General features: G+C 40.1%; 1 protein-coding gene across 6 annotated transcripts in view; it reads left to right on the forward strand.

Annotated features, from left to right (window-relative positions):
• The first annotated feature begins 869 nt into the window (after positions 1–869).
• CD47 (CD47 molecule) overlaps positions 870–21295 on the forward strand; it is a 56914-nt gene continuing 36488 nt past the window's right edge. For 3 of the 6 annotated variants that reach the window (XR_003001860.1, XR_003001861.1, XM_024735305.1), the window contains exons 1-2: positions 1848–1955; positions 14577–14924. Coding sequence is in view for 4 of the 6 variants with exons in the window: in XM_024735305.1 (XP_024591073.1) it covers positions 1910–1955; positions 14577–14924 (394 nt within the window). In the remaining 2 variants the exon portion in view is untranslated. Of the gene's footprint in view, positions 1662–1826; positions 1956–14576; positions 14925–21295 lie in introns of those variants that run through there. The other 3 variants (XM_024735306.1, XM_024735304.1, XM_024735307.1) reach the window with 2 other exon arrangements.

Here is a 21295-nt window from a genome sequence, read left to right on the forward strand (position 1 = left end):
GCAGAGGTGGTCACCCAGGTGGCCTCTCCTTTACCTGACTTAAGCCTATTCCATTTTCTGCACAAAGCTACATTAAGCACATAGCCTCAGCAGCTCCCAGGATAAAATAGAGAATCACTGATCTGTACCTCTGAAAGCTGGGGACAGTCCTTCCCAGTCACTCTTCAGCTTTTAGGGGGGTTGGTTGATCTCAGGGACAGCAGACAACCTTATTTAGCCAACCAGCTGCTCTGTGATACACAATGTCCCGAATGCTCAAAGTCTGATGGATGATTCTTTTGTATCCACATAAGCAGCAATGGGAGGAGAATCCATCAGTCTCTTTGGTAGCCTCAGGGTGTCAAGGCTGCCATTTAAATCATTACTACCATAATTATTAACCATTGTTTTAATAAGATATCTGCCAGGCATTTCTTTTTCTTTCTTTCTTTCTTTCTCTCTTTCTTCTTTCTCTCTCTCTTCCTTTTTTTCCCTTTAATCATTAAAAAACTATCAAATTTCACTGGAGCAACACTTGCCTCAAGTCACATCAACAAGTTGTTTAAAACCCCTTCTGTCTTCCCAGTTCAACAGAAAGTCATGGAGAAGGGAATACTTAAAATACTCTCTCTGATTTTAAAGAATTGATAACGCTGCGGGGAAAAGGTCTACACAAAAAATAATCATAGGGAAGAGTTACACAGTATATTATACAGTACACTGCTACAGAGGGTCAGAGTGGTAATTTTATTTCCTGGATGTTATTACTATGGGGATGCAATGGAGGAAGTGCCATGGGTAGAGGATTTGGAGGAGTGGAATATTGCGATGGGAAATTGCTTTGCTTTGCACGGCGTAAGAGAAAAAACAACCAAGGGAGCGGACAGGATATGCACGCCATCAGAGTAGTCACCAGAGCATGACTTTTGGACAAGAGTTTTCATCGTTTAGGGTAAATGTTAAAGGTAGTTCTAAAAGGGCTTTTGCTTTAGCATGAATGATGTGGCCTGTGTGATTCGGTGAGCTATTCAAAGGGCTTGTCCATATTGTGGCTTGGAGCCACACTTTGAACCCATTTTTCAAGCAAGCTAAACCCAAACTGAGCAGAGGAGTGCACAGGGCGAGATCACTAACCAGGCCCAGTGACTGTGCAGGAAGGGACATCTTGGATACTTCTGCTAACGTTTGTGACCATGCCTGATCGTCCCTAGGGTTCCAGAATTAACCACATCTCAAACTGTTTACCACCGAGAGCGGAACTTGTTTGAGTAATCCCGTTCAAAGGTTGAAAACACTATAGAACAAGGCGAGAAAAAGAGCTGAGAAACCGAGAGCCGCTAGGAAAACAAAAGCAGTTGGGGGCAGGTGAACCGAGGAGCGCCCACGACGGGCGAGGGGAAGTTCCCTGCAGACAGGCGCCCGCCACCTGTCTGCCCTCGGAGCGGTGCCCCCGGCTCGCTGCCCGCTGGGGGAAGCGTAGGGACGCCCCCACGCGGTCTGAGCTCCTGCGGCAGGCGGCGGAGCTTCGGGGGAAACGGGCAGAAGTGAGAGGCGTGGAGGCGTCAAGGTCCAAGCGCGCAGGAGAACGTCGGACCCCGGGAGAGGCGAGTGATCCTGGGCTCGAGAGGGGCCGGCACTCCGCAGTCCGGCTGAGCAGCGCCTGGGGCGGTAGTTCCTGAAGCGTGAGTATGGGAGTGAAAGCAGGAGAGGACGAGTGGAGGGAGGACAGTGGGGCCCACGGCGGTGCGGGAGGCAAAAAGGGAACAGCAGACAGGGACAGGGGTAATGAGGCCCCGGTGAGCGTGGGAATACGCGCTCAGCCTCGGGGACACTGATAGGAGGGCGGGGGACTGGGGTGGCAGGATCTGTAACGGCGGCGGCGCCTGCTCCAGACACCTGCGGCGGCGGCGACCCCGCGGCGGGGGCGGAGATGTGGCCCCTGGTGGTGGTGCTGCTGCTGGGCTCGGCGCGCTGCGGTGAGTGGTCACTCGCTCTCGGCTCTGCGGCTGGTGTCTCGCCGCCCCCGCGGGTGTGTGGGCTGCGCCCCCTCTGGCCCGGCGGCTCCCTGGAGAGGGTGGCCAGGGCGCGGGGCACGCGGGCCCTGCACGCCCGGGGTGCGGACGTGGGAGGGCCCCGCGGGTAATCTGCTCCCCCTTCTTTGCTTCCTTTGCCTCCTCTTCCTCTTCCCCTGGGTGAGAGCGGGGCTCATCTTCCCCTGTTCTCCACCTCCAGATGCACACACTGAGGAAGACTCCAAACCGTGCACCTCGCGCAGAAATTAGCTGTAGAGAGAAAGGGCGCGATCAGAGGAGAGGGGTTGGCAGCTTTTAGGGTCCCCCCTCTTTCGCACCCTCCTCAGTGCTTTAAACGCATTTGGGGTTGAAGGAGGGAGAGTGGGAGGGCCCGAGCCTCATGCGATGCAAGTGCGCATTTTGGCGAAGTCTGAAAGAAGGGGTTTCTCCTGTTTGCCCTCCCACCTGAACATCGGAGTTAAGGGGACGTAAAGGACACAGTTAAGTTTCATTTTCAGCCCAGCGTTTAATCAGAAGATTCTTCTGGCTGCCTTTTTTTTTTTTTTAAATACCCTAGATATAAGCTTCCTGGATGGAAACTCTTTCTCGCTACTCCCACGCCCCATCAACCACTTTAATACAGTCCGAATTGCACGTTCAAGTTTTCCTACTTTTTTTAGGGGAACCATTTTAAAAGTAATCCAGATTTCGCTTGAAGTATGAAGACAGTAACCTCTAGTCAAAGCATATTTGCGGCAGAGTGAGATTTAGTGTCTTCCGACGCCAAAGGCGTTTTGGCCCCCCCAAGCTTTTGGAATCCATTTCTCTTTTTTAAAACGTGTGCTTCGTCTATAACAACTGAGGAAGGAATGGGAATTTTCGTGGCTCTACAGTGCCTGTCACACTTCACATCTATAGATCCTCTTGTGAACTTTTTGTAAAATTAAGAATTGAGTTGGAGTAACAGTAACAAGCAGTTGTTACATTTTATTCTAGAATGCTAAGTTAATTACATTTTAAAAGGGTTATTCGCCTCACTGTGCCATTCATAAAGGCTTGTGACTTCAAGCTATTTCCAAAATGCCCTTAAGTCCCGGCTTAGCTCTCTTTCCTCACTCTGAAGCCGCCTGGAATGTTGGAGCTGCTAATAATCAATCTCTGTTATCTGAAGGGTTGATATTAGGTAAGGTAGTGTTTTCTGTTTTCATTCTTAACGGCTTACTGCCCATTACTATCATTATAGCTCAAATAATACTGCTATCAGAAACCTGTTGTATGATCAGAAAGCCTTATATTGAACCCGATTATGAATTTGTAATAAAATATTACTAATTCAGACCGTTGGTCTCAAAGCTAGTTTGAAGCGTAAAAAGTGTAAATCATGTACTGTTTTAAAAACGGAGTCCTATTTTCAAGTAGATTAGAAAGAAGCGCTAGATTGGTACTTTTGGGGATAGAAATGGTTAGGCCTCTTTTAGTAATAGGTATGATCACATATAATTAGCACTCATTTACATACAATAGTAGTGTGCTCAAGTCCCTACAGAGTCTTAGAATTCAGAATTTATGGTATTTCATTGTACTTAGTTAATGATAACCTGAAAAAAAAACAAAACAGGCATTATGCATTTGAGTTAAGTGTTGAATATAAAACAGGAAGGGATAGTGTTTGTCATAGGATACAATGGATTTTTATGCATGTGTGTTTAATATGTAGTTTTAAAAGAACATGTATGAAGAGATGTTAACAGTCTCAGAACACAAGTAGTTATAAACCGAAGTATTTGGGAGACTGAAATTAGATTCTAAAATGAGTAAGGAAGTCATGGATTTGTACGTTTATTTGTACTCAGGTTTGATTTGCTTTCATTTTCATTTATAAATGATTGTTAATCAAAGGCTACTTCCTGGTAACCACTACAGTTTCCATTGATCTTTGTAGTAAAGGAAATTGTCTAAAATGCCCATTCCTTCTAATTACAGGAAAAATACAACCTCCTTTATTGGTTTACAAGATGTAGAATGAGTTACTATTCTCCTTTCCTCCCCCCTCCCCCATATGTCCAATTATACATTGTTTAAAAGCACATCAGCAGTTTCAGTGGTATTCACTAACTGGTAAATAAAACGCTACTCACATAAGGACAGTGATGTGAACTGTCTTATCAGTGGTTGAATGATTTTTCTTTGTTCAAAGTGAGTTTTTAAAATCAAAGGTACACATGATTAAAAAAACATTTTTATTGCGTAAGTCTAGTAGTCATTTGGCTTGCTTAAACAAAAATGTTTTCTTCTCTCCTCAAGAATATATTACTTTTAACCACAATTTGCCATTTTAAGGAAGTAAATGCCTATTTAAAAGTACTTATTTCCGGGGCTGCCCAGCAGTCTAGAGGCAGTATGCTAAAGCATTACACTAAATGCCTACCATTAGGACATTTGCTCATGCTGTCATCTGTATTTTGGCAGATGTTTTATCTTTGCCACTGAATTGTTAATGGAGATTTGAAAGGCCAGGTTCTAAAGAGGAAAAATAGGTGGTTCTCCCAAAATTGATAAACATTCTAAATCCAAAATGCATTATTAAAACTAAGTTTGCATTCCTTGACGTTAATTCAACTCTAGCTACTATACATTTATGTTCTTTTCGTGATGTAATTTTCATATAACCATTTTACCCATCTTTTAGGTTTTTGCTGTCATACCTTTTTATACAAGAGAAAATTTTTTTCTCTTTTTATACAAGAGAAAAATTTCTATATTTTTATATCTTGTGCCTCAGCCTAATATAATGCACTCTTGGGTTGTGATAAAGCAACTTTCACTTTGTGTACTAGTGCCGATATTTCTTCTATGATAAAAGAACAAGAATGATAGTGTAGGATCAATTTTGCTAAACTCATTGTAGTAATAAAGTAAAAAAAATATAGAGCACCCAGGAAATTTGATTATGATATACCTAGACTAAGACAGTAGGACCTGAATTTTCCCTCTTTGTGGTTACATGGAGTTGCAACAGGAATTAGAAGTTACACCCTGCTCTGAATATTTTATTACATCTCCATGGAGCAGTTGTATAAGACTCAGAATCTGGTCAATCCCAGGGTTTAGGATTTAGATTAGGAGAATAAATGCATATTTGAATACATGTCACACTTATAGGTTAAAAAGCAAGGCAAGGGATTTGGCAAGTGCAGGGTCTATCAAAATTGCATTTCCTGTTTCAAGCAAGTATGAGCCCATGTTATGCTCTAAGCATTTTGCAAGGCCCTCTTGGACATACAGACAAATTTCAGACTGTATGCCTCTTAATAACTTAAAGTGTAGTTTATGAAGAGAAGGGATTTTTTGTTTTTATACCGCAGTAATACTTAATATATTTTAAGTGCTTGATAAGGCTGTAATTCTGGATGTTACTGACTCTAAACTGCCCCGGGCCTTATAATTCTAGGTTGACCATTTCTGTTCCTATGAGGCCACTTTAAAACCGAGTGGGAGATTAGTTTGAGTTAGAACTAAACAGGTGTGGACACCTCCATTTTACCCCAGACTTTATTTAGTTTCTGTTGAGAATAGATCTGACTAAATCCTCCTTTTGACCTTAATTCTAACCCAGTTCAGTTTGAGACTCCAGTTCTTCCTACCAGAGACCAAGCCTGATGGCAAATATTAGTAGGATTCATTTCTTGCAGGCGTCTTTACTCAACAAGCTTTGCTTCATTCACCTTAGTGACTGCTGGGGCTTCTTACCCCAATCCTGAACATCCATTCCAAGCAAATAATTAACTTCCTACTCTACGGCAAAAAATAGTGATGTGTGGTGTGGACTCTCTCAACTTCCCACCCACCATTACTAAACTTGTCCATAATATCTTAGGCAACGTTCGTCTCATTCTCCTCCTTCACCCAGTGTCAGAAGTGTTCCTATTCACTTTCCAAGGAAAGGATCCCCTGTCTACAGCTCTTTCACTTCCACCATCTCGGAGACCTGCCTAATCTCCTTAATCCTTAAGCTTTGAACCTTAGATCTTTCCTTCTTCATTGATTCCTTCGTCTTAGCTAGCAGACATGCTCAAGTTTCACCCCATATTAAAAACAAACAAGAAGAACAACCAAAAAAACCTTGGCCTTGTCCCAGGCTCCACGCTCTTTCCATTATTGCCTTCTTTCTCAGCTTTCTTTTACTGCCGAGTCCCTAGTCTGCTGACATTGCTGCAGGTAAAGAAGCTAATGGTGAATTTTTAAATCTCTAGAGGCTGTTTTTACTCATCCTGCTTGACATCTGTTTTGTCCATATTAAGACCCTTGGTGTCTGCAGTGGCATTCTTTGCTGCCTCACCTACTTCTGTCACTTCTTTTTCTCACATCGTTGGTTTGCTCCTCTTTAACTATTTGCTCCATAAATATTGGTATTCGCCAACACTTTATTCTCTGGTACCTGCTCTGTTTGCTTTGCAAGGACTCTCTGGGTGATCTTGTTTATGCTCACAGTTTCAATTACCGCCTATATTCTTGGTAATTCCCAAGTCTTTGTAGCTCAGACTTTTCTTCTTAAATCCAGATTGATATATCCTGGGATCTACTGGACATCTCCATTTCATTGTACCACAGGTACTTTTAATACTCAGCCTATTAAATATTGAAAGAACATTTACCCCTAAATCTCTTTTCTCTATAGTTAATCCACAATCTAACTAGTTATGCATACTATTGATATTTTAGCTAGCAACTTTATTTTATTTTACTTTTTAATTTTTTTAACAACTGTATTGGAGTATAATTGCTTTACAGTGGTGTGTTAGTTTCTGCTGTATAACAAAGTGAATCAGCTGTACATATACATAATCCCCATATCCCCTCCCTCTTGCGTCTCCCTCCCACCCTCCCTATCACACCCCTCTAGGTGGTCACAAAGCATGGAGCTCATCTCCCTGTGTTATGTGGCTGCTTCCCACCCACTATCTATTTTATGTTTGGTAGTGTATATATATGCATGCCACTCTCTCACTTCGTCCCAGCTTACCCATCCCCCTCCCCGTGTCCTCAAGTCCATTCTCTACGTCTGCATCTTTATTCCTGTCCTGACCCTATGTTCTTTGGAACCATTTTTTTTTTTTTTTTTTTTAGATTCCATATATATGTGTTAGTATATGGTATTTGTTTTTCTCTTTCTGACTGACTTCACTCTGTATGACAGACTCTAGGTCCATCCATCTCACTACAAATAACTCAGTTTCATTTCTTTTTATGGCTGAGTAATATTCCATTGTATATATGTGCCACATCTTCTGTATCCATTCATCTGTCAGTGGACTCTTAGGTTGCTTCCGTGTCCTGGCTATTGTAAATAGAGCTGCAATGAACATTGTGGTACATGACTCTTTTTGAATTATGGTTTTCTCAGGATATATGCCCAGTAGTGGGATTGCTGGGTCATATGGTATTTTTTTTAGTTTTTTAAGGAACCTCCATACAGTTCTCCATAGTGGCTGTATCAATTTACATTCCCACCAACAGTGCAAGAGGGTTCCCTTTTCTCCACACCCTCTCCAGCATTTATTGTTTGTAAATTTTTTGATAATGGCCATTCTGACTGGTGTGAGGTGATACCTCATTGTAGTTTTGATTTGCATTTCTGTAATGATTAGTGATGTTGAGCATCCATTCATGTGTTTGTTAGCAATCTGTATATCTTCTTTGGAGAAATGTCTATTTAGGTCTTCTGCGCATTTTTGGATTGGGTTGTTTGTTTTTTAGTTAACAACTTTACAATTCTTCTTTCTTCTTCTCCTTTACCTCCCACATCTGACTTATGTCGATTTTCCTTTTTTGTTTTTTTACTGGAATTTTTTGCCTTCTTTTCAGTTGTCATTTGCCTGGATTACTGCAGTGATCTCTTAATGTATCTTCTTTCCCATCTCCTTTCCTGCCGCAATTCACCCTTCATACTGCTGTATTATTTTTTTTAATGTAAGTAAGTCTGAGTGGTTTGCTACTGCTTGTGTTTTCAACTCCAAACTCCTCAGCATGACATTCAAGGAAGCCTTTACAATACTTCTTAACCATCTTTTCCAGCCCCCTTTCCTAGAGCTCACCTGAATAATCACCAGCCTTCGGTTATTCTCTTTCTTCATTCCTCTGTACTCATTATGTACTCTGCCTAGAAAGCTCTTACTTTTCTATAACATTCCTACTTATCCTTCCAGACCCAGTTTAAACACCACCTGGTAGGAAGAGCATTCTTAGACACTACAAGTAATTTTAAAGGAACTGTTCCATCCAATCTGCAACTGATTTGATTTAGATTTTTCATTAAAATATGTAGCTTCACGATACTGTAATCAGGTCTATAGAAGTAAGAAACAGTGGAGGATTCTTCTGAAATATGGAACAAGAGTGAATCTTCCCTGATATGATGTTTAGATTTTCCTCTCTTGGGATTCATACTTTAACTTTTTACATTTGGAAGAAATGTATTAAGTCCTACTTGCTGGATGGACCCTGGGTTAGATCCATAGGATACCAAATGAAGACATGGTTCTTGCATTACTATCTTTTGATCCTAAAGGAGAGATCAGTAAAGTAAAACAGTAGTTACAAGATTTGATAGTAAATGCAGTGACAGCACTTGAAGAGGGGGCAGTGGGAGCAATAAGGAGGGATGAATACAGTTGAGTAGTAGCAACGAAGGGGACAGGATTGAACATCTCAACCGCGCTTTCAGGAAGAGCCAAAGTTAGTGAACTGTAGCTGCCATTTATTGAACATTTGCTGTGTATGTGAAAGGCACTGAAATAAGAACTCCATGTTCTTTATCTGATTAAATCTTAACAAAATCTCTATGAGGTGTATACTATCAATATTCACATTTTATAGATGAGGAAACTGAGATACAGAAATTAAGTAACTTGCCTAAGGTTATACACTTAGAAAGTGCTAAGTCACCATCCAGAGTCTGACTCCAAAGTTTGTGCTCTTACCTGAACACCCAGTGAAAGGTACAGGCCTCCTTAGGCTGGGGAACAGCTTGTGTGTGGGGGGAAAGGCATGGAGAAGAGGGTGCATTTGCATATCCATGGAATTGCAAGGTCATTATGATTGGAGCTTAGTTTGGAAATGAAGGAGTACAGGAAGTGGAGCTGGACAGGATCTTGAAGGACCTAGTTTGTATTCCATGCTAATGCCCTTAGAATTTAGCCTGAAAGTCGGGGGGTGGCGGGTGCTGTTAAAGTATATTAGGCAAAAGAGTGTATATTTGCATTTGGAACAGTTATTTCGGGAACTGTGGAAAATACATGGCTGGGATGGGGAAACATTGAGGCTGAAGGCAGGGAGCTAGTTAGGAGGGTATGGCAATAGTTCAAGGCAGAAATGATGAATGTCTAATTAATTCATACAACAGACATTGGATTTAGGAACTGTTAAATAGGCTGAGCCTAACAAGAACTCTCCATGGCTAAGGAGAGGGCAGAATCCAGCGTGATTTGTAGGTCCAGGTCTGGTTGACTGGTAGATAATAGAAAATACTTTAGGGAAGTGAGGATTTGGAATGAAGGTAGGCAGAAGGTAAGTAGATTTTTGGACATGTTGACTCTGAAGTAACTGTAGTGCATACAAGTGGAAACACATAGCAACCAGTTGGCTTTCCAAGGTCTACAGTTAAGGAGAAAGGTGAGGCCTAGTTAAATAAAATGAGTGGGTAGTTAAAACCTGGAGTGAGGGAGAATACTGGGGCGGGGAGGGGTGGGGGGCAGCGTTGGACAGGAAGTCCTTAGGAACCTAATATTTATTGTAAGTCAAGGAATAGATTTCAATAAAGAAAAAATGCTGCAACGAGGTGGTGAAGGCTCTAGGAGGAAATTCAGAGACATAGAAGCCAAGAGACAAGAGCAAGAAAGGAGCTGCCCACTGGCTCAAGAACTGTAGAGAAGTCAAGATAGAGAGTGAACCATGTGCATTCCGTTTTCACAGGGGATGATTGGTGACTTTGGCAAGAGCTGTTGTAGTGAAAAAGGCCAAGGTGGAGGCCAGGTGGCAGAGATTTAAAAAGTGAGTAACAGGTGAAGAAATGCATGTAGATTATCTTTCTAGGATGCTAGGAAACAGAGACAAGTACAAGGGATTTTTTTTTTTCCAGTTGGCTAATATTCAAGCATTTAAAAAAGTTTTTTTAAACCTACTGTAAATGAACTTGAGGGATGTCGGAGGATGATAGTCAATGAGGGAAAGTTCTCGAGATTGATGAGCGTGGGGCAGAAATGTAAACTAGCTCTCAGGTGACAGGGTTCATTTCTGAAGAGGAGGAAGTGAGGGGAAGAGAGGTGTGGATAGTTGGGGTAGCAGGAAAATTTATAGGTGGAAGTATTGGAAGCTTCTGGTTTCTTATCTGGAGGACTCAACTTGAAATAGGAAGAGAGGGCTCCTTCAGAGAGTGTAAGATAACCTCTTCCAAAAGGAGAGTGATTTCAGAGTCGTTACAAAGGAGAGAACTTTTATGTGGAACATGTGAAATGATAAAAGATTGAAGGCCTAAATGGTCAGGGTCTATGGCAATCTTCTGTTGTTCCCTTAGTAGCAGCAAACATTTTCTTTTTTTTTTTTTAATAAATTTATTTATTTAATTTTATGTTTGGCTGCGTTGGGTCTTCGCTGCTGTGCGTGGGCTTTCTCTAGTTGTGGTGAGCGGGGGCTACTTTTTGTTGCAATGAGCGGGCTTCTCATTGTGGTGGCTTCTCTTGTTGCGGAGCATGGGCTCTAGGCACATGGGCTTCAGTAGCTGTGGCACGCGGGCTCAGTAGTTGTGGCTCAAGGGCCCTAGAGCACAGGCTCTGTAGTTGTGGCGCATGGACTTAGTTGCTCCACGGCATGTGGGATCCTCCCCGACCAGGGCTCAAACCCATGTCCCCTGCATTGGCAGGCAGATTGTTAACTACTGTGCCACCAGGGAAGACCCAACAAATATTTTCCTTGAAATCCGTAAGACTGATTACTTTCCTGCCCATCCATAGCACTTCATACAGGAAGGACAGCCCTTATGACCTTGGGTTATAAAAAGTATGTATCAGTCCCCCAAGTGAGAATTCTAAGCTTCTTAAAGATAATTCCTACATTTTTTTCCATTAATGTATCCCCACATCCTGTCACAGTGTTTCAGACCAGGTAATTCTCAATAAACATTTGCTGCATGTTAGCATTTCTGACCTAGACCTGTGTACTGTGAGTATCATGTATTAAGCCTTTTCTGAAAGTGTATAGCAGCTGTTTTGAGGACTGTGTTATGAGATGGTTTGAGTTGGTGGTCTGTATTCACAGAGGTTGTAAGGTCCAATATTTTTGGCATTTGATATAAGTTAATTTTTTCATTTCATTTGTTAATTTATCTGTAATTCTAGCATGGCTGATGGTTATACTTATCAATTTCTATCTGATTTAGACTGCTGTAGGCATTTCTTGATTATTCAGAACTTACTTATTCATGATAATTATCTATATGATCCTTTATTTGCTCTGTCTATTTTAGATCATTTCTTCACTCTGCTGTTTCATCAAAAGGCAGTAGGCAAAATAGAGAAAAACCAAATCAGATAATTTTACTGCTTAATAGCTTTTTAACAAATGTTTATAGAGGATGAAGTTGTAGTTAACAGCTGATGGAGCAACATTTTTGGACTATATTTATTAATTATTAGTGCAAGGATTATTCAAATTATAGTTTATCCAGGTCAATTTCACTTTGAAGTTTATTGACAGCATTTATTCTACTTAAATTGCTTCAGCTATAAAAATGTTTGCATTAATATTACAACAAATAACAGTGTAATCAGTGCTTTCTGTATTCTTTCGAAAATTCATTTTCTAAACATAAGTTATGAAATCGTGGAGTGCTTGCTGACTGCTTCTTACTTACTTAGAAGTGGTCTTACCACTTCTAAAAAAGATCGCTGGGATAACTTAGCTCTTCACTTGTATCTCTTTAATTAAAGGATAATTTTTAGAAGGTAAAATCTTGACTCAAACAAATATAAAATGAACATGTGTCAAAGTTTTTATTTCACATTAATAAGCAAACCAGCAAGACGGTACAACCATCTTGGTTTTAAAAGAGAATTGGAAGAATAGACACATGTACATATGGGAAATCAGGAATGGTGAAATGAATTTGTGAGCAAATGCAAAATTGGTCAGTGTCCTCAGCGCAGTAAAATGTAATTAAAAAAAAATTTTTTTTTTAAATTTTTGGCCACGCTGCAAGGCATGCAGGATCTTAGTTCTCCATCCAGGGATCAAACCCGTGCCCCCTGAAGTGGAAGCACTGAGTCTTAAGCACTAGACCTCCAGGGAAGCCCCTAAAATGTAATTGTTTAAATTCCTCTCTTCCACCAGGTGGAAATCAATGGCAGAACAAAGTTTATTTGTATCTCTATGGATCTGAATCATTCGCATTACCATCAGTTTTCTACAACTTACAAAGTTGTAAAAGCAGCCCAGTCTTAGCAAAATGCACAGGCCCCTATAGAATCAGATATTCCAAAAGCATCTCTCAGACAGTGCCCAGCACTCTGCTGAAAGGACTCCCAGTAATCTTTTTGTCCATTTCAAAATCGTTGACCATATTTTCTGACACTTTCCTTCCTTTCTAATTCCAACATCATAGCCACTTTTCTTCTCTCCTTGTACACTGTAGTCTCCCACTAATGCTTATTTCTCAGGGGGAATAATTTACAACTCCAGGGTTTTGAAGAACGCAGTTGGAAGTCCAGGTTTTGCCTGGGGCTTCCTGATATTTGGGTGGCTAGAAATATAAAGAACTAGGGAGAGGTGAGCTATGGATGCCCACGGGATTGATTCAGACTGCAGATTCCCAGAAATGTAACAATTTAGACCTGCCAGTCAGAGAAGGTCTGGAACATTACATTAAAATGCTGTATAGTGCTTAGTTTTTATAGTATCATCCTACATATTTATAGCACAGTATTGTTTAGAGAGCACTTGCCAATATATTTTCTCCTGTGTTGCTGACCACAATTCTGTGAAGCAGCCCAGTGTTCGTTTTTGTTTGTTTGTTTGTTTTTGCGGTACACGGGCCTCTCACTGTTGTGGCCTCTCCCGTTGTGGAGCACAGGCTCCGGACGCGCAGGCTCAGCGGCCATGGCCCACGGGCCCAGCCGCTCCGCTCCGCGGCACGTGGGATCCTCCCGGACCAGGGCACGAACCCGCGTCCCTTGCATCGGCAGGCGGACTGTCAACTACTGCGCCACCAGGGAAGTCCTTTTTGATCCTGTTACTTACAGAGAGTAAACCAAGGCGTAGAGAAGTTAAGTGAATTGCTTAAGATCGCATACTGAAAATTGACAGAGATGGGATTTGTTCTCAGGCTTCTTGAACATTGTTCAGTTCATATTCCACTCTGCATCCTAGCATTCAATTCAGTGGGCATTTATTGAATAGTAATTATGTTCCTAGAGTAATACCATCCTATGCCCCGATGAAGGAAAAAATCTTAAAGATGAATGATTAAACTTGAGGTTTTATTTATATTTGTTAGTGCTTTTTTTGAGAGAAACACCAAGGAACTACTTAGATGAAAGAATTGATAAATGGCTGAAGAATATGGAAGACAACTACAATTTCTCCACATTTTTACACATTCTAGATGAAAGATGATGCATTTCTCAATCCCTCTTTTATAAGGCAACAACCAGTAGTTTATCCTATTGAAAAGAGTTGATGGAATATATGCTACTTATTAGCAGTACTGCTCTTGGTTTCAACTTGCATCTTAGCTTTATTTTGGGTGGTTTTTGGTTTCTAGAAGGAAGGGATACCTGTAATATACATTTGGAAGTTGTTCCTTAGTTTCAATGAAATGTGGGAGTGGGAAAATACCATTCAATTGTGTATAATCTTTTATAATACTCGCTTACAAAATGTCTGTTGCTGTCTGTATTTTGCAATGGGAAAATAGCCATAGAGAATGTTTTTTTCTCCTTAGCATTCTAAGACTTTCCATCCTAGTGGAAAGATGTGATGTGACTCATGTGATTTACTTTTTATATTTAAGTACAGTAGAGCCTGACACCATTTTCGGAAATGCAACATAGGGATAGAGATAAACTTCATATCAGTTTAGCAAGTTCTATTTGGAGGAGTGTATAGAAGTTAAGACTGAATATAATATTTGGTTTTATTTTCTGTTTAAAATTTTCTCATAGTAAGGATAGTATTTTTCTACATATATCAGAAGACAGTACTGATCACTTCAAAGCTTCCAAAGCCAGATACTACACCTGCATGTTCTAACACGGTTGCTGAATTCATTCCCAAGATGTGTGAGAATGTATATTTTGTTTTACTGGGAATGAATAAGCAAGAAGTGTACAGTATTGTCTATCAGCTGTGCATGTTAATATTAAAATAATTTGTTTCTTTTTTTAACCTTGCCCATCTTCTCTTCTCTATAGCTGCTTGCTTGCTTAAGTGAACAATAGAAGTATTTCTCTTTATCTTAAGGATTTGTAACATACGTAAAATCTCATAGTATAGAATTCTGTAATGAAATGAAACAATTTTATTTCTCTTTTCCAGGTTCAGCTCAGCTAATATTCAATGCAACCAAATCTGTAGAATACACCATTTGCAATCAAACTGTTGTCATCCCATGTTTTGTTAATAACATGGAGGCGAAGAGCATTGCTGAATTGTATGTCACTTGGAAATTTAAAGGAAAAGACATTTTCATCTTTGATGGAGTTCAGCAAAGGTCCAATTCCAGCGATATCTTTACTAGTGCAAAAATATCACCATCAGAATTACTAAGTGGCATTGCCTCTTTGACGATGGATAAACGTGATGCCGTCTTAGGAAACTACACTTGTGAAGTAACAGAATTAAGCAGAGAAGGCGAAACCATTGTAGAACTAAAATATCGTGTTGGTAAGACTTCTATAAAGTTTCCCTTTTATTTCTCCTGAAGCAACATGATCCTGTTAAAAAGGGGGGGTAACATGGGGCCACCAACTCGTTTGAATCAAAAAGCAGACTATTAATAATAAATGTTGATGGAATGTTTAGCGGCTTTAAGATCGTGAGTTTTATCTTATATGCTCTTCTGCTTTTCACAGTAAATCTCCTTTGTTGTTTGTTAATTTGTACATTGTGTGGTTCTCAAACTTTTTGTCTGAGGACTGTTATATTGCGGTGAGCAGTCCGGGGGGTCATCTCCTCTGCATTTCTGTTTGCTGCCATCAAAAGTACTTTCTTTCATGTGATTAATTTTCAAGGCTTTTTCCAATTATTTTGCCTTTTTTTTAAACCTTACACTTTGATCAGTGGTTGACAAGTCCCAGCCATGCTTCCTCTGGAAAGAACAGATTAGGAGGAGACTCAGAATATTAAAAATCAGGTTATCATAGATGATTCCTTGAGGTTTCCTGTGCTTAGCCTTGCTTTGTTATTTTTTCCCTTGGCCAAGATGTGGGAGAGCTAGGGATCCAATTTAATTTATTTATTTATAATTATTTAAATTATAGCACCATTATTCTGCCCTTTCTTCACAAACTTGAGTTGGTGAGTCGCATAAAGCAGTAGTTACCTGGAGTAAATTTAAAGTCTCCTTTCTTTCTGTTCTTCGCTGTGCCAGCTGAGTTCTTCAACCACACAGAAGTACATTTCAACCTCCTATTTTGAAAGCTGTATTTAGAATCACTAGACATATTACCGATCTCAGGATTAGATCATACTTTAAGAACCTCTGCTTTCAATGGGATCAGATCAGTTCAGTTGGATCCGCTGTTTGCCTCTGTTCTTCTCGCATTTACTGTTACTAAATATCTGTTACCACATTGGGAATGGGGTGCTTAGGTTGATAGAATATTTTGACATTGCTTAGGATTAGGAATCAACAGATCTGAGTTATATCCCCTATTCTGCAACTTAACTGTTCACCTTTATGGTATGGAGAAGTTACTTTGCCAAGTCAAGTTACCTCATCTCTAAAATGGGGATGAAAATAGGTACTTGCTTTTATGTATTCTACAGTCTAATGAGCACCAGATGAGATCCCTTGTGTACAAGTGCTTTGTGAACCAAAGTGCTTTGCAGATGTAAATTGTGTTTTTGGGGTGTTTGTTTTATGAAGGAAGGTATCAGGTTGCTGAAGCTGGCCTGGGGTGTTGTGAGAGGGAGGGCAGGAGATGGCTTAGAGTAGGCTAGCAGAATCTGGAAAGCTTTTCTGCTCAGAAATCTCTCTTACACTGTAACTTTTATTAATTTGGGCTGAAGAGCTTTTTTTCTTTATTTTAGAGTATACCTTTCATCAGGAGTCTAATCTGGAATTGGATAACCTAATATCTAGTTGAAATTTCTGAAGGAATGTACAGCTTCATTGGAATGAAAAAACAAGGCATAGGGACCAGTAATTTTTTAGTGTAGTGTAGGTCACTGAGTGGTAAACTCAAGATATGAGACTTGAAAGGCCAGAAGATGGAATGAAGATGGATGAGAAAGTAATACCAACATCTGAGATGAAGAGAAAGTTTATAATTTTGTGTGTGATTGTTTCATCTTTCTTTGTTTTCAAAGTACCCTATAAAAATATGAACTGTGTTTACTCTGGGACCATTCAAATGAGGAAGTACTGTTTCACTGTAGAGAACGTAGAAAATTTTACCAGAGGTCTCAGACATTTGGCTTTGCATTCATTTTTATTTTTTGAAATACTTATAGATTCACAGGAAGTTGCAAAGATAGAACAGAGCAGTGCTTAGGGGTGCTGGGTACTCTTCACTCAGTTACCCCAGTGGTTGGTTACCTCTTATATAATGATACTAAAATATCAAAACCTGGGGCTTCCCTGGTGGCGCAGTGGTTAAGAGTCCGCCTGCCGATGGAGGGGACACGGGTTCGTGCCCTGGTCCGGGAAGATTCCACATATCGCGGAGCGGCTAGGCCCATGAGCCATGGCTGCTGAACCTGTGCGTCCAGAGCCTGTGCTCCGCAACGGGAGAGGCCACAACAGTGAGAGGCCCGCGTATTGCAAAAAAAAAAAAAAAAATCAAAACTTAGAAGTTGACAATGGTACAATGTACGTATATTCTTTGTCATTTTATGATATGTATATTTATGTAACTACCACCATAATCAGCATATAAAACTATTTCATTTGCACAAAACTCTTCCTCATGCTAACCTGGCAAGCAGTAATTTGTTCTCCATGTCTATACTTTGGTCATTTCAACAGTATAATGTAAATGGAATCATATAGTATGTAATCTTTTGAGATTGGCTTTTTACACTCAGTACAGTACCCTTGAGATCTATCCAAGTTGTGCCTGTATCAATAGTTTGTTCTCTTTCTCTCTTTTTTGGCTGAGTAGTATCCCATGGTATGGGTATATCGCAGCTTATTTAACTGTTCACCTATCGTAGGACATTTTGGGTGTTTCCAGTTTTTGGCTGTTACAAATGGAGTTGCTGTGAACTACCATATAGTGGTTTTTAGGTGCACATAATCTTCATTCTGCTGAATAAATGCCCAGAAGTACAATTACTCAGCTGTATGCAAGTGTATGCTTCGTTGTTTGTTTGTTTGTTTTAACATCTCTATTGGAGTATAATTGCTTTACAATGGTGTGTTAGTGTCTGCTGTATAACAAAGTGAAGGAAACTGCCAAACTGTTTTGCAGAGTGGTTGTACCATTTTACATTCCCATCAGCAACATATGAGTGATCTAGTTTCTTCATATCCTTGCCAGCATCTACTGTTGTCATGTCATTATTTTGTACCCATTTTTTACTGGGGAAAAAAAAAAAAAACCTTCTTTCTGCACAAAAAGTTAATTGGAGCAGGACTCTTATAGTGGAATACAAATGTATTGTGATAATGAGACTTACCCATCATGGGGACTTTGGGGATTTAGGCAATAGAAACCATTTTTACAATGTGGTACTTTTTCACAAATATAGGCATAAATGAGGAATAGAAATTGTGTAATAGAGAATTCCACTTAGTAGAATGTGAATTAAGAGTGGGCATTCTTTGTGCCCTTTTTTTGGAGCACAGTATTTTAGAAATACTACCTATGAGATAAGTATACCTCTCTATGAGATTTTATATACCTCTGGTGCCTACATATAGTATAGTACCATGGACAGAGCACAGGACTTGAATTTAGAAAGCTTTTTCAATACATTACCATTTTCTAGTTTAAGAAAATTTGGATAAAAAACTCAACCTGTCTGGCCCTCTGTTTTTTATCTGTAAGATGGGAATACCATTTCCATCACAGCCTTGTTCAAAATATCTTGCTTACTTAACAAAGATTTATTGAGCACCTACTATGTGTCAGGCGCTGTGCTAGGCATTATGGATTCATTGATGATGAAGACATAATCCCTACTTTCAAGGAAGTGATAGTACAAAAGAACAGTAAAATAATCTTACATTTATTAGGGCACAGATAGTTTATGTATATGTGCCAGATAGTTTATGTATATTGTGTCCTGAACTCAAGAACTCTAGGAGATAGGTATAGGTCTTACCATTTAACAGATGAGGGAGCATGAGAGATTTAGGGTAGTTGTTCAAGATCAGAGTCATAGCCAGGATTTTAACCTAGATCTGTCTGTCTTTAAAACCAGTATGTTTACCACCACTGTATATAGTTTCTGTGGAAACACCTTGTAAACAACCAGATTACTAAATGTAAATAATAATAGTTATAAAATGTGTTATTAATATTTATACTTATAGTATTAATGATACAAAAACTTGGAGGCTTAAAATTTTACTTTTTTCTGAGTAAGCTATTAGGGTTTTGTTTTAAAAGGTCTGTTCAAGTTTAGCAAAGTTGCCATTTCCGTTACCATCATCATGAGATACATTATGTTCATAATGTTGACATGAAGGCATTTTGAGATCCTCGTGTTAGTTTTCAAGTGCATGTACAAACAACCACAAATGTAGCAGCTTTAAACAGCACTCATTTATTAGCTCACCACTTTGTAGATCACAATTCTGGTCATGTTATGACTGGGTTCTCCAATCTTACGTGGCTAAAATTAAGGTATTAGCAGGCTGTGTTCTCATCAGGAGCTCTGGGTCTTGTTCCAAGCACACATGGTTTTGGCAGAATTCAATTCCATGTGATTGTAGGACTGAGGTCCCTGTTTCTCTGCTGGATGTCTGATGGGAGCTTCTCTTAGCTCCTAGAGGTTGCTCCCATTCCTTGCCACACAGCCTCTTCCATATTTAAAGCCAGCTAAGGAGAATCCTCCTCTTGTTGAATCCCTCTCGAACATGTTGAATTTCTTTTGCTAGAACAATCCCAAACCCTTTTAAGTTCTTATTTGGTCTGCCCCTTCTCCCTCAAGAATAATCACTCTTTCAAAGTCCACTGATTGGGGGCCTTAATTACATTTAGCAAAATCTCTTTGCCATATGAAACAATATAATCACGGGAATGAAATCCATCATATTCACAGTCCCATCCCTCCCTCCAGGGGAGGGAATTTAAAAAGGCTGCTTTCAGGGGGCAGGGTGTTTGGGGGCTACCTTACAATTCTGGCTTTGATTAAATAACTGGGGACTATACCCTAGCCAAGTCAATACATCAAAAAAACAAACAAACAAACAAAAAAAAAACAACCCATCACAGTCCTGAAGCATCAAATAAAAATTTGGCTTGAATTTTAGTGTCAGAAATTTTATCGTGATCCTTCTCTGTGGAAACGTGTTCTCTGTGCATGGAGGTGTAGCTTGTATATATTTGAAGGGGAGGCACACTTAATGGATGAGATTCCTTGGCTCTTTCAGGTCATCCCATTTTGTACACAATGATAAGAGAAATGAGGTCCTGGGTTTTTATAATGTTTAAACTTGGAAGCAAAATGTAAGCACTTATCCACAGACCACATCCTCTTAGTATCATTTCGTTGCCTTTCCACTAGTAAGTTTACTTTCCTGCGAGCCACTCTACCTGACCAGGAGTTGGAGAATAATGGGCATAGTTGTCAGACGTAGCTTGGGTGGAGTAAGAGTTTGGCTGACTTTGGATCGTCTTTCTTAATCCTGGACTGGAAAAATATCTAATATTGTTCTTAGTCCATTTTAAGCTTAATTTATTTTCTTAGTGCCATAGAAACTCAGAACTGAAAGGGACCTTAGAGAAGTATCTTGTCTCCCTCTCCCCTCGGGAGACAAAGAGTTAGTCGTCTGACCGTACTAATTACTCTAACAAATCAGTAGCTTAATGGGCATATACATAGTTTTATATAAAACATTGGGTTTTTCCCTAGCATCGCATTTGCTACTCAAAGATCCAATTCAGTGATCCTCAAACGTTTCCCACCGTAACAAATTAGAGAGAGGTAACATGTTCATGTCAGTGAGAGAAGACAAATTACAGCAGGGAGATGCAGCAGTGATTTTAAATTGAGAGACTCGTGGGTCACCCCACCCCTGCCACACACACACACACACACAGTTACTGGGGTAGAAGCTGAAAGGGGAGAGTATGTGGCGTTTGGATAAACTCCAGGTAATTCTGATAAGCTCCAGTTAAGAATCACTTAGACAATAATATTTTTTGTTCTATAGTCCCACCCTCTGTCTTTGAAATAGCTCTTATTATTATTTCTGCATAGAGGTATAGAGTCAGCTATTAATCATCTAGTCTATCTGCCCATGTAATTCCTGAATTACTTCTATCACACCCCAGGTAGTTGGTCATTCAAAAAAATTTTTCCTTCAGGTAAAAATCATGCTTTCCTTTTAATTGCCACCGTTTCGTCTCTCAGGCGCTACTTTGGTAATGATTAGGTCCCCACCTCTCAAGAACATTGTATCTGAACAGGCTGAGACAGAGCCAACGTGAACACAGACCCCAAACCAGGGCTTTTGGAATAAAAAGAACAGAAATAAACAGCCTTTCTCTTCACTTACAAAGGGAGTCACTCAGAGGGTACAAAGCTCTGTTTTCCAAATGTAGAAAAACCTGGAGCTCAATGCAAACTGGAAACCAAAATATATCAGAAATGAAGCATAGCGCTTCGTCAAATACTCAAGGGCTGATCATCCTGCCTCTTCTACAAGGAATGGCCCCGCTCCAGCATTTTTAAAGGAAGATGTTTCTCTTTCGCTTTCCAGCTAGGTATAAAATCTACTAAAAGGGATACGAGGAATCCCAATAAATCTGCTCACTCACAAGAGACACTCCCAGATAATGAGTTTGGGTTGCTGAGATTATTCAGCACGTTATTTCAAAGAGGCAAAATTCAGGACAATATGAGAAGAGAATTCAAAAGTG

This window comes from Neophocaena asiaeorientalis, unplaced genomic scaffold (assembly GCF_003031525.2).
Source record: "Neophocaena asiaeorientalis asiaeorientalis breed wild unplaced genomic scaffold, Neophocaena_asiaeorientalis_V1.1 scaffold136, whole genome shotgun sequence".
NCBI classification, from domain to species: domain Eukaryota; kingdom Metazoa; phylum Chordata; class Mammalia; order Artiodactyla; family Phocoenidae; genus Neophocaena; species Neophocaena asiaeorientalis.